The sequence below is a fragment of the Aquila chrysaetos genome, chromosome 12 (genome assembly GCF_900496995.4).
Source record: "Aquila chrysaetos chrysaetos chromosome 12, bAquChr1.4, whole genome shotgun sequence".
Classification (NCBI taxonomy): Eukaryota; Metazoa; Chordata; class Aves; order Accipitriformes; family Accipitridae; genus Aquila; species Aquila chrysaetos.
Window position 1 is genome coordinate 8,515,270 of NC_044015.1, and position 12,821 is coordinate 8,528,090.

At 57.3% G+C, this 12,821-nt stretch overlaps 1 protein-coding gene across 2 annotated transcripts in view; it reads left to right on the forward strand.

Annotated features, from left to right (window-relative positions):
• Positions 1 to 413: 413 nt before the first annotated feature.
• LMX1A (LIM homeobox transcription factor 1 alpha) overlaps positions 414 to 12,821 on the forward strand; it is a 47,128-nt gene continuing 34,720 nt past the window's right edge. The window contains exons 1-4 of one of the 2 annotated variants that reach the window (XM_030033891.2): positions 414 to 432; positions 1,607 to 1,799; positions 2,125 to 2,240; positions 2,843 to 3,029. In XM_030033891.2, the coding sequence (XP_029889751.1) occupies positions 2,165 to 2,240; positions 2,843 to 3,029 (263 nt within the window). In that variant the 5' untranslated portion in view covers positions 414 to 432; positions 1,607 to 1,799; positions 2,125 to 2,164. Of the gene's footprint in view, positions 433 to 467; positions 601 to 1,606; positions 1,800 to 2,124; positions 2,241 to 2,842; positions 3,030 to 12,821 lie in introns of those variants that run through there. The other variant, XM_030033889.2, reaches the window with a different exon arrangement.

Below are 12,821 nucleotides of genomic sequence, written 5' to 3' on the forward strand. Positions count from 1 at the left end.
ATCTGGCTACCCAGAAACTTGGTTGGAGCTGCTCAGAAACCTTCAGGAGAGACAAAGACAGAGGCATCAGAGCCCAGTGCCTCCCTGCTGCAGCTCAGCCTTCCTGGATGTGAGGGATCAGAGCTGTTCCACGCTGACCTGTGCGATGGTACCAATGCTATCATGCCCAAGCTTCCAGTGTAGTTATGTTGGGATACACCGGGGCCATCCCAGGACCCCATTTCCCTCTCCGATGGGATTTTGGCACGGTGATGATCCACCCATGCTAACCTGTGGCCTCTCTCCTTCCTACGAGCTCCCAAAGGACATGACCTTGGTCCCTGCATCACCCACGTCATTTGGGCGTGGGGAACACTTGGTGACGAGGATGCCCCAAGGAGAGGCTGGGAGAGCTCCTGCCCCTGGTGCCGAGGTCACCGGTGAACGCAGGCGGTGAGGCCCCTAAAAACCTCCCGTCTTCCACGAGCCCGGAGTGGGTCCCTCGCAGCTCTGCAGCCGTTCCCCCGCCCCCCTTCCCAGCCGGAGAGGGGGGACCCAGCCCTCCCTCCGTGCCGGTGGAAGCCGCGGCCCCGCTTGCCCAGGCCGCTCCGGCAGCGGCAGGTACGCGGCCGTGGCTCCGGGCCTGCGGGGCCCGTGAAACTCCCCGAAAAATAGCGACCCCCCCCCCCCCCAGCCCCCAGGCAGGAGAAAACGGGAGAGCCGGGCGGGACGGGAAATCGCCGGGGCTGCGGGAAGGCTCCAAGTTTCAGCTTCCCCGGTCGGGCGGGATCTTTCCTCCGAGGGTTTCCCCTCCCCGAAACCGATGCGGTTTGGCGGAGCCGGAGCGGCGCTTCCCCGGGGCCGCCTCCCCCTGCGGCTCCGCGGTACCGGCGCCCGTAGCGGACCGGGCCCTGCTCGGCGCCAGCGATTACCGGCGACGAGCCCTCCGGGACAGCTCTCCGGCTTTGGTGGTGGTGTTTTGGTTTGGGTTGTTTTTTGGGTTTTTTTCCCCTCCCTTCCCAGCGCTCATTTTCCTTAAATACTGGGGAGCGAGGCGCCCGGGGCGATGCGCAGCGCCGGGGAGCTCAACCCCGCCGGGGAGCTCATCCCCGCCCCGGCCGCTGCCTCCCCCGAGCTGGATACCGGCTTTCCCCCCCAAAACTCCCGGCCTGGGCTTCTCCTGGAAGGGGGAGCTGATTTCCAGCCGGTTTCACTACCGGGAGAGCCGCGGTGGCGGGGCACCACCCTCCACCTTGTTTGGTTTTTGGTTGTTTTGGGGTTGTTTTTGTGTTTGTTTTTTTTTTTTTTTTTTTTTTTTTTTTTTTCCCTTGTCTTCTTTTTGGCTTGCTTTCGAAGAAAAAAGAAAGGAAAAAAAAAAAGCCAGGGAGCGGAGCCGGGGCTGCCCCGGCGCCCCGCGGGGCGGCCCGGCCGTGCCCCCCGGAGCCGGGAAGGGCCGCCGGCCCCTCGAGGCGTGGCGGGGCCGGTGCCTGCAGCCAGGCAGGAGAGCGGGGAGGAAACTTATTTCGAGTGGGGTGGAGAGGGGAGGGCAGGGGGGGGGGGTCGGGCAGGGAGGTATCAGCTCCAGGAAATGTGCCTTGGCAGCAGTCGGACGGGCGCTTCCCCGCAGGTTGGTGCGCTCCGCTCCGGAGCCGTCCAGGACGCCGCGGTTCTCTCCCCACCCCGGGCAGCTCCGGCTGCGGGGAGCCCGGGGGAGGTCAGCCCGGGGAGGCAGGAGCCGCCGCAGGACCCCCCCGGAGCGGTGGCTGCGGACGCCTGTCCCGCCGATTCCCCGCAGGAAGGCGTCGCCCGGGCCGCCCCAGGTAAGCGGCCGAGCCCCGCCGACGGCAGCCCCGCATCCTCCCGTCCCGCTGCCGCGGGGGGCTCCGGGACCGGCCGTCCCCACGTCGGGGCCGCGGGGCTGGTGGGGGCCGCTGGGAGCCCCCCCCACACACACCCCGGGGCAACGGCTGCGAAGCCGGAGCAGGGGGTCTGGGGTGGGGGGTGTTCTCCCGCTCGGCGGCAGGGAGGGAGGAGGGGAGCCGGGCGCCCCGGGAGCGGGCGGGCAGCCGGGGCGGGGAAGCCCCGGCCGGGGGCGGCGGGGCCGGCGGCCGGGCTGAGCGCGGCGTGTCCGGGCTGTGTTGGCAGGCGGGCGGCGCGGCCCCCTCGCCCGGCCCGGCTCCCCACCATGCTGGACGGGCTGAAGATGGAGGAGAGTTTGCAGAGCGCCCTGGACCCTGCGGCCCCCTTCTCCTCCCTGCTGGGTAAGTCGGGGCACCCCGCTTGCCCTCCCGGGGACACCCCCCCTGCTCTCCCCCCAGGGTGGGGCACGGCCGGGCTGGCCCCCAGCGATGGGCACAGAGGGTTCGGGGGGGCCCGGGGGCAGCTTTCGCCCCGGCTCGTTCCTGCCCGGCGCCGCGCCGCTCCCTTCGCCCGGGGAGTGCCCCCGGCGCCCGCCTTCCCCGCTCCCGTTTCGTTCCGCGATTGCATTCAATTGTGCGTGCCCCCCCCCACCCGCCCCGAGTGCAACGAAGGCCTTTCCTTCGTATCGAACAATAAAAAATTTATTTTAATTTTTTTTTCTTCGTTTTAATACCGGTTTCGAACAATCGCCCTCTTTCCGACCTGCGGCTCCGCCGCCGCCTTTCCAAGAGGAACGAAATCGGGGGCGATGTCCTCCCCTCGGAGCTCCCATATGGCACAGGTGCCCCCCGAATCCCGGCGCAGCGCCCCGCACACCCCCGGTCCCTCCAGCCTACACGGGGGAAGCGAGAGCAGCGGGATCCTCTGTCCATCCCTTGCCCGGTCCCGTCTCCCCATCCACATCTCCCTCCACCCACCCCTGCCCCCGGGTCCTTTCCCGCAGGCAGAGCCGCGACCCCCAAGTCGGTGTGCGAAGGGTGCCAGCGAGTTATTTCGGACCGGTTCCTGCTGCGCTTGAACGACAGCCTGTGGCATGAGCAGTGCGTCCAGTGCGCGTCCTGCAAGGAGCCCCTGCAGACCACCTGCTTCTACCGCGACAAGAAGCTCTACTGCAAGCTGGACTACGAGAAGTAAGTGTCCTCCTGACCCTCCGGTGAGCCCCCCCTCGCTCCACTCCCACCTCCCGCAAAGCCCCAGTGCCCTGCCAAAAGCACGGAGGGTCGGGGGGCTTGGTGTCCCCCCGCAGCTCCCTGCTTCCCCTGCCCCGTGTGTCCCAAAAGGCGTCAGCCTTACGGTTGCTGCGTGGCGAGTCACGCTTCTTCCCCGCAGCCTTGTCGCACCCCAGTTCTCCCCTTTTTAGAGGGGTTTCGTTGTGCTCGGGTTGCGCCTTGGGAATTTAGGAGCCTTTTGCTGGGAGCCTGTGAGGCCCCTGGTAGCCCCGGGGCTGTGGAGGGATGGGGACAAGCGTTTTCCTGTCTCCTCTAGCTTTATTTTCCTACTGAGCGTCTGCAAAAGGAATGTTATATCCTCCCTGACCTGGTCCTGGATGGGGCTATTTTCCTAATATTCCCACAGGCAGGGCAATGCTATTGCTCCCCCTGCTTGGACAGGGAAACTGAGGCACTCGGCAGGGACCAGGGAAGGCCCCGCTGAATTCGGAGCATTTGCAATCACACACCGGAGGCTTTGCCTGTGCTTGGGGCTGTGACAGAGCAGGAAATCTGGATGTAGGTGGTTAAAGCTTCCAGCCCTGATGCTTCCCCTTTGGCAAGTGTGGGGCTGGGGGGGAAAAGACAATGAGAAAATTGTTTTTCTTTTTTTAAAGAAAAACCTTTCCAGTGGGAATGGGGAGAAGGCTGTTGAGTCTTTCCTCTCCTGCAGCTGCTTTCGTTTTTTCCTGCTCATCCCACTCTTGCCGTCCTTGCCGGACTCTACTCCATGGATGGCTTTCGGAGCTGTTAAATTTGTGTTGCCTCCGGGCTGGTTGTTTCTTGAGGACGGTGTAGATGGGGGGGCTGGATCCCTCGCTATGGTGATAGCATGGCTGCTGGAGCCCCGCGATTTAATTCCCAGGTTGCTGTTATATGAAAAAACGGTCGTCGGCAATGCTCTCGTCCCGGCCTTCGGTGGGTTGGTGAGCATGCCGGGGGCTAGCCCTGCTCCGGGCCTTTTTAAAGTTTTTTTTTTTTCTTTAAGTCCCGTATTGTGGGTCTGAGTTTAATCACTATGGATACAAGGCAAATTGAAAGCAGAATTTGTGCGCGTGACCTTGTTTTCAAATGTTTACGAAAGAGCGGAAGAATTAGCTGCCGCGAGAGTGGGAAGGAGAGAGCTGCGTTATGGGCTTTTTATTTTTTAGGCAAAAATTTGTTGAGATTGGGTGCACTGCTTGTTTGTCCATAAAAATTTGGCTACTGATTACCATATGTTTCCAACGCATTTTAATTTGCATTTTCTGCTTTATCAGTGCCTCCGTTCAGAGCGTTAAGGGGAAATTGGGGTGAATATTACTGCAGAAATGCTTTTCCAGCTTGCAGCACATGTGGGTTTTACTCTCTGAGCGTTTAACTGCAGCTTCTGAGCTCTGGAAGCTGCCTCCAACCTGAAACCCTCCTCCTATGCCTCTTGGCCGTGAAAGAAATTGGTGCCGCCGTTGGCTTCTTGCTGTGCCCATCTCGCTGTCGGGATGGACAAGGATGATGGCAGAAAAAAAAAAAAAAAAAAAAACCCAAAAAACCCCCCCAAAAAAACCCAAAACAAAAACAAAACAAAATTCACAAATATTTCCTAGGCTCCAGCAGTGGCACCGTTTATCCTGGTTATTTCCCAGCTGCGTTTGGGTTGGTGACTTTTGCCTGAGCTGGGGAGCAGGCTCTGCGGCAGGCGGTTTCCCCGAGGTGTGATGGTTTTAGCCCTGAACCGCTACCGGCCTCTTCCCCTCCTGCACCCGCCTGCCCCTTGCTATCACATTGTTGTCCCCTTGAATTTTTTTTTTTTTTTTTTTTTTTTGGCATGGGGCTGCAGGTCTATGTCCCTGCTCCTCCATCACCCTGGCGGGTCTCTCTGCCATGCCGCCGCTGTGACCCCTTACCTGGGGACAGCGAGGATGCAGAGCAGAGTCCCAGAGAGCTGTTCCTTTTGGGCTCTGCTGAGCTTTACACATGGCTCTGTATTTAACAAAAACCCCTCTTTCTTTGCCCAAACTGCCTGTCCTGTCTCCAGGCTGAGCGTTTTCCCTGGCTGCAGGAGCACTGTGCCTGCCTCCGCTGCCATACCGATGCCGATATCGGGGCTTTCAGTGCGAAACACGCAGGGGACGAGCTGCTACTCTTGGACTGAGCTAATTATCTCGAGCCGATAGCTGGTTAATTATCGCGGGTGACTGACACTCCTTGCGCAGCGTGATGGTGTAAAGCGGCCGATCCTCCCTGCGGCATCGGTGGTCGCGCCAGCAGAGCTGGGCTCCGTCGGCCTCTCTGTCGGCACGGAGGACTGGGCTGTCGACGCGTGAAACACCAGTGCTGCGGGTGTCGGGGAAGAGGTTGGGATCCTACCTGCCAGTGTCGTGGTGTTGCTGTGTTTGTGTTGGTGTTTGGGTTTTTTTGTTTGTTTGTTTTTTTTAATTGAAAGAAGGGATTTCTTTTCCAGATGGTGACTGTTGGGATGTTTTACCAGAGATGAGTAGGTGCAGTATTTTCTGACACGTATCTTCGCTCTCTGTTTGAGCTCCATTTATAACAAGGCTGCAGAGGGTTAATGACAGAGCGTGAGACGGCAGAGTTATGCCTTTAGTTATAAATACACCCATGGAAAGTGTTACGGACCGTTTTAAGCAAGCATCTGACTTGCTGGACTCTAGAAATTGAGGAATCACTTATTAAAACACATGTTTTACATTTCTTTGTCTTTCATAAAGAGGAAGACCTTGGGAGAGGACCTGGAGAGCAACGGATTAAAGACCAGGGATGCTGGGCCGGGTCTTGGAATCAATTTGGGGTGCCCAGAGCTGCGGCTTGGGACCCATGGGCAGTTTGGACAGCGATGCTGGCCAGGCGCTTGGGGGGCTGGGGGTCACTCTTGGACCAGTTTCCCCAGCGCTGGCGGGGACAGCTCCTGGGGAGAGACCTCTCGAGCCCGTGCCCCTGGGACAGCATCTATTTGGGGCAGAGGACGTTCGTTACAGAACATCCTGAATCCCGCGGCAGCCCCCGGCGCTTGTCCAAACCTGATAAGTCTCAACTATGACAAGGTTCAGACTTCGCCCTGGCCAGCTCCCCGACTGCAGAGCAGCCCTGGGGACGCACCCCGGCTGCGGGGCCCCCGTGTTGGTGACCAGGGGGACGGGCTTTTGTGGTGGCAGATTTGAGGCGGGGGGGGGGGGGGGAGGGGGGCAATGTCAAACCTGGCCATAAGTGGGGAGGTGCGCTGGAAGCGATGGGGTGCTCTGGAGGCTTAAAATCCACGTGAGGATGGGAACGGCTGAGCCCCACTTGCCCAGGGGTGTTTCACAGTGGGTTTGCGCAGGCCAAGCAGAGCCAGAGCCGTAGGGAGGACCTGGAGCTGCGGGGACATCCCCATCCCCAAGCCCCACCGCGGGCGATGCCGGCGGCATGCAGAAACCCCTCCGGCCGGTTCTGGGGGCCGGGAGCCCTGACAGCGGTGCGGTCGTGACGGGGGGCGCAGCTGGGGAGCGTGGCGACGGCGGGACGGCTTGGCACGTCCCCAGCCGCGGCGCAGAGCCCCGGCCCCAGCCCCGGCTGGCAGGAGCAGATGGCCAGCACATCTCGGAGCAGGCCTGGCATGTGGGCGCCGGCAGCGGAGGAGCGGCCGCGGCCCCCGAGCCACCGCCGCCGTGCCGGGCTCCCCGGCCGAGGGAGGCAGTTGTGTGATGCTCGCCCTGTCTTCACACGGCTTGACGGCTCTGTGCCGTTGCCAGCTTTTGCGCCGTTGCAAAGCTCCTCCTGCTTGGCTCTGAAATCCCCTGCTCCCGGAGTCATGGGGTTGCGTGGGTGCCGTCTCCGTGAATTAAAACGAGAAGGCGCATCTGGCTGCGAAGGGGAGGAAAAAAAAAAAAAATCCTTCTAAGCTCCGAACATGCACAAAAGAAAACACGTGTGAAGAAACCTATTGGTGTTGGGTTTTAAAATCACACCCAGCATCTTCATATGGGGGATGAGCCTGCATCCCCAGCAGTGTGGTCCCAGCAGACTGCGGCTGGCTCTGCCCAGGGGGAAGGTGGGATCTGCCCGGCTCAGAGCAGCACGGCCTCCTCTCACCCGCTGGAGGCTCGTCTGGCAGCTGCCGCCGTGGAGGAGAGAGGGGGAAGAGGTTTGAAGCATGGTGGCTGTTTATCTTGCTTAACGTGGGTAATGAATGTAATTGCGCAATTAGCTGCAAACCCTGGCGCTGCTTCCCCAGCCCGGAAGGGTTGCAAGGGGGATAATCCCAAACGGATTGAATGAATAAGGTGATGCTGATGCTGAACGCTGTAAGGCAGCCCACTGGCCGGAGATTCCCTATGCTCTGGGGGGTTTGTGCCGGCAATTCACAGTCCTTTGCCTTCTTTTGCCTGGAGAAATGGGACTTTTTGCTCTTCTTGTGGCTGATGGGAGAGAACGGTCCCTCCAGAGAGCCACGGGTCAGCCCAGCTACAGTGCAACATGCCCTCTGGAGGTCCTTTTCCCTTCTTGTAGGGCATTCTATGGAGAGGATGGTGCTAACTTGGGTTTCTCCAGCTGGCCAGGCACTGGGGACGGCCAGGCTGGCCTGGATGGGGTAGCAGAGCACATGGCAGCTCTGAGGCATGATGTCCCTCTCGCCGGTCTCTCTTTTCCCATTCCTCAATCTTCTGGCACTTCCTATCCTTTTTGCCTGCTCACCATCCCCACCCAGCACCTTGTCTCCCGTAGCAAACCCCTCTCTGTCCTCATCCCCTTTCCTGCGGGTCCCGGAGGAAATGTGCCGACTCTTTGTGGGCTGGGATGAGCGTGGGTCTGGAGCAGCCGAATTTGGCCTTATCCCCACCAGGGATGCCGTGGTGGGTATTGCTAGGCTGGGACCAGGCGCCGGTCCTTTGTTTTTTGTTAGTAAGTTGCCTTGTTATGCCAGTAGTGGGGGGAAGCAGGGAAGCAGCGGGATGAGGTGATGAGAGAGGCGTTATGGAGGCTGCTGTGGGATCCAAGCTGGAAAAGCAAAATATGCCTTGCCCCCATCTCTGCTGTCTCCCATCCTCCTGTGCGCTACTTGCGGGGTTCTCTCTTTCCAAAGTGAGTGGAGAGGAGATTTGGCATCTTGCCCCTTCCCCCTGCCCTTAATTAAATTTATGTCTTACAATTAATGTTTCATAGAAAGGCCAGGAAGGGAGCGACGTTCGGCAGCTTGGGAGCGAGGCAGCCGAATATACTCGTCATCTGTCCCTCCATGGTGGGGACAGGGGTGGCTTTGGGGTCACCCTTTCTCCTGCTCATTGGCAGTGGGACCCTGGAGCCTGCGGGTTGGTGCTGGCAGACCTGGGACCTGAGCATCCTTGGGACCCTCCATGGTTTCTGCTATCTTATTTCAGACCCGCAATGATTTTAATTTTTTTTTTTTTCCTTTTTCTTTCTTTCTCCCCCCCGTGGCACAGCGCTCCCTGATCAGCCCCTGACGGGGTGCTTGGAGCTGGGCAAACTGCTTCAGATCTTTGCAATCCTGATGAAGGCACCAAAAAGAAATCGGCTAGGGAAAGAAAGGGGGGTTTGTTTCAGTTTGATGAGAATTTTGTCTCTACCAGCTGGAGAGACAGCTGGGGTCCTCTCCTGCCCCGGCTCGCCAGCCCTCGCCTCGCCGGTTCTTCACCTGCTCGCAGCCGCCAGGCGCAGGGAGGGATTTTCCGAGCTGTGGATTTAAGAGAGCCCACAATTTGGTTTCTTGCTTGGTCCTTCCTCGGGGAGCTTTCCGGCAGGGTCTAAACCCCATGCTGTGGTCACCCCCAGCTGGTTTCGGGGAGGGTGGTGGTCTCGGGCGTTAGCTGTGCCGAAGGCTGGCCAGCGTGTGGGCAGGATTTGCCTGCAGCCGGGGACGCTGAGCTCCGCTGGCTGCCCCCGTCCCTGCTGGCAGCAGTGGGGTGGCCTCAATGTACCCAAACCTGCAGCAGTTTCTGACTCTGATCCTGCACGCTTGCCTCGGGGTTTGGGCAGGGGTCCCCGAAACACCCTCTGCCTTGGAGGGGCAGAAGGGGACTTTGGGGGTGAGGCTTGGTCTCCTCTTCTGCTCACGGGGTGCAAGTCCTGCTTCTGGCTGTGCGGGGGGAAGACCCGATGGTTTGAATGAGGTTTGGGTCTGGATTCACGGTTCCCCAGTTCTGGTGAACCCTGTGGTGTGCAGCCAAGGAGGGGTACTCAATACATCCCATGTCCCAGCTATTTTTCTTCTCAAGATGCTCTTTGTCCCTTTGTCCTCCATTTTGTCTCTGGCTCCTGCCCTCTGCGGACGCAAACGTGGGCTGGGGACGCTGGCACTGGCATGGGGACGGGGGGCCTGGGCTGGAGGACTGTGTCTCTGCCTGTGATTTAACAAAGCATCTCCTCTGTAATAGGAGTAAAGAATAGCTTAAGCAGGGAGAAAATATTTGGATTTTATTAGGGTGAAATACTGGGGTTGACCCAAAATAATATTTTTTTTTTTTCATAAATGTGTTTGCATGACAAATTTGAATTTCTGGGTGTTTGTAAGAGATTTCAGAAGGGAGAGATGTGGGGAACTAATGGCACTCCCTGATGTGGCCAACACCACGCAGGTGTGTGTGTGAAAGCCTGTAGCCACAGTTATGCTAGTCTCTAACTTCAGTTTTGTTCCTCAATACTTTTAACCTGGAAGGAATCCTGCCTGGGCAGAAGGAAGCCAGCTGGTCCCTGGGTATCTTATCCTGGGGCTGTGGGTCCTTGGGGGCAATGGATGCACCCAGGTTGTCTCATGCGTCTCTGTGAAACCGGCAGGCATCTCATTGCAGCTCTGTTTGAGGTTTGGTTTTTTTGTTGTGGGGGGTGTGTGTGTGGTGTTTTTTTGTTTGTGTGGTTTTTTTTTTTTTTTTTTTTTAAGATCATCAAACCTTGGTTGCCCAGGAGAGGGCTTCTGTAATCCCTGGCTTCCCACCCCAAATATTTACGAACAGCCATATCCCGAAGCTTTTGCAAAAGGTGTGGGGCAGGCTGTGCCATGCCAGGGCTGTGCTGGCAGCGGGGGCACAGCATCGGGCTGGTGGCACCGGTCTCTGTTTATTTGGGGGGTTTTCTATCAGATGGCTCTGTCTTCTTGCTTATCTGTTTTGCTGGGATCTTATTAACAAAAGACCAATTTCTTCAGCTTGTCAGGGAACCTTCAGGTGCTCCATGTTTTGTAGGCTGGCTATCTGAAAGTGGTGTTTTCTCCCACAAAGGTTTGAGTTTTCAGGAAGGTGGTATGTGTGTTTCTCAATACAGAGGTGAAACCATGTTGTGTTCAATGCAAATAATTTATTTTCTCGTATTGCACTGTGTGCTTGCATGCACCTACGTGTTTTCAGTAGAGTGTTTCCCATGCCTATGAATAAGATTCTGTTTTGGGTTCAGGTCTCCTGCATTAGTGCCTCCTCCAGGTATGATGGGCCTTGGTTGTATGCAGGAGAAAGGTGAGACTTGGCTCCTTCACCCATGAAATGGAGCTAGAAATATGAATCCAGCTAAAAAAGGCTTCAATCATCATCATAAGTGCTTTGAGCATCTTGCTAGGTGACTTTGAACACCAAGCATGAATTCTCAGTCTCTCTCCAGATTTGCCTAATTTTTACGTCACGCCTCCCTTTGTGTTTTCCACCCTGGGCTACCTTTGACCAAAGGTGACTGAGAGCTCGTGTTGCAGAGATACCAGCTTCTCCCAGGCACGAACCAGTAGGATTAAGGCATGAATCGATAGGAGAAGGCATGAATCGGTAGGAGAACTGCTCTCCTCTGTATCCCAGCACATCCCGGCAAGCAGCGATGCTTCCCCTCGTCCGAGGGTCACTGGGGCTCCATGGCCGCAGATGAAAGGTTCGCCCTGCCTGGAGGCATCCCGCTCTTCCTCAGGGCAAATGCCTCGAAGGGCAGAGCACATTGGAGGAGGCTTCCTCGGCCGGTACTCGTGCTCTGCGAGCCCATCAGGGCTCGGCATTGATCCTTCCCAGCTGTCCCCCTGTCGCCGTCGTCTGTACATTGTCTCTTGCCACTCCCTACCCCTCTCCTTCCCTTGTGGGCTTCATTTCCTAACGCTGCTCTTAGGGAGAGCTTTCTGTCCTTGACAGCGGAACAAATCCCTTTTCACGCGACCATTGCTCCTCAGCCCATTGTCCTCCGCCTCCACCGCCACCGTGCAAAATCTCCCTCCCCAGTACGTCTGTTCCTCTGGAATGATAACCACCATCGCGGTGGGGCAGTGAGCCCCCAAAATCCCTCTGGGCAAGGTCCCCTGCCCTGCAAGGGAGCAAAGTGGGGTCTTAAAAGCACAAGAATAGGCAAGGGCGATTCCCAGAGAATCCACCGTTTGGATGTGATTCATCTCTTTGGGACGTGTATCCTCTCCTCTGGTTTTGTGCTGCGGAGCTCCTTGCTTGAACCTGGAGCCTGTGTGTACCAAGGGCTCCTTCTTCCCTGCCTGGGGCCAGCGGGGCCACATTATAAGTAGATTTTTCACTGCGTAGCATCGCCCAAGGTGGCTAAGCAGGAAGAGGGAGGCAGGAATTTTCTCTTTGCTATTGAAAGCTTAGGTAAGCATTTGGCAGGAAGAATTGGGAAAGGGGAGAGAAATAGGTTAAGGGACCTAAAGGCAGTTCTCAGCTGCAGCATTTTTCTTATTTGAAGGAGTCAGTGTTGTCACTTCTTCCCTCCAACTCCCGCTGTCGTAAAAACGTAGGGATGCTTTCATTGTCAGAATTTCTGCTCGGCATTTGCTGGCTCTGTTAAGTCTTTATTCCTGGAAAACAGTGTCTTAGCTAAACAAAATGATCCTAACCTCTGCAGTAATGTATCTAAACAGGAGGAGGGGGAAATGGGCACATGTTCGTGATTGCCTCCACAGGCGTGATTTTGCTGCCATTGTATGAATAAATTCACGGGTGCTGGTAGTGGGGGTGGACGTTTGTCAAGGCACAACCCCAAAACTCTTGCCCAATGACTTCTGTGTTAAGCCTGGATTGGGACTGCCCTACAACACACTTCTGGGGCATCTTTTACGTTTCTGGTCTCGGAGAGGACCATCCGGGCAACAGGAGAGGAGGCGACCGCAGCTGTGCTGCCTGTGTGTCGGGTGTGCAGGACCCCAGCCCTGCGCTGCGTGTTGAGAATGGGGCGACAGTCTCGTCTCTGCTTGCAGACCACTTTCTGTAGGTCCTGCAAGGGTTAAAGGGGAGGAAGAGGCTCCTCTGGAGCACACGGTTCAGCCAAGCCAAGGTCTGAATTGCTCAATGGAGCTGCTGAACGCCAGATCTTGGCTGCAGGGAGAGCTGAGAGCACCTTGCTCACCTGAACTGTGTCCCCGAGCCTAACCATCCTCTTGGCTTGGGCACCTGCAGTCTCTGGTGCAGTGGGATGGCCCAGGTTCATGTGTCTTGAGTCTTTTTTGTGCCAAATGGGTGGCCAGCTGGGTTGGTGATGGGGAACTGAAATACTGAATTATGTATATCTGAGCATCTCCGCTGCTGGGCAGAGCGCTGGAGTGGTATTGAGCAGATCCTTTTAAACAGCTATGTGGACATGGGAGCTTGGTTAGGAAAGCCATTAAGTGTTTGAATCTTCTTGATGCCTGCTCAGGTGAATGTTGCTCCTTCCTTCTGCATCCGTAATTATGAATGGCTGAAAGAGCAACCTCAGTGGACTGGCTTAAAAGTTTAATGAAGCTTAAAGTCTTGTAGGTTGGCTCTTGAGTCTGAG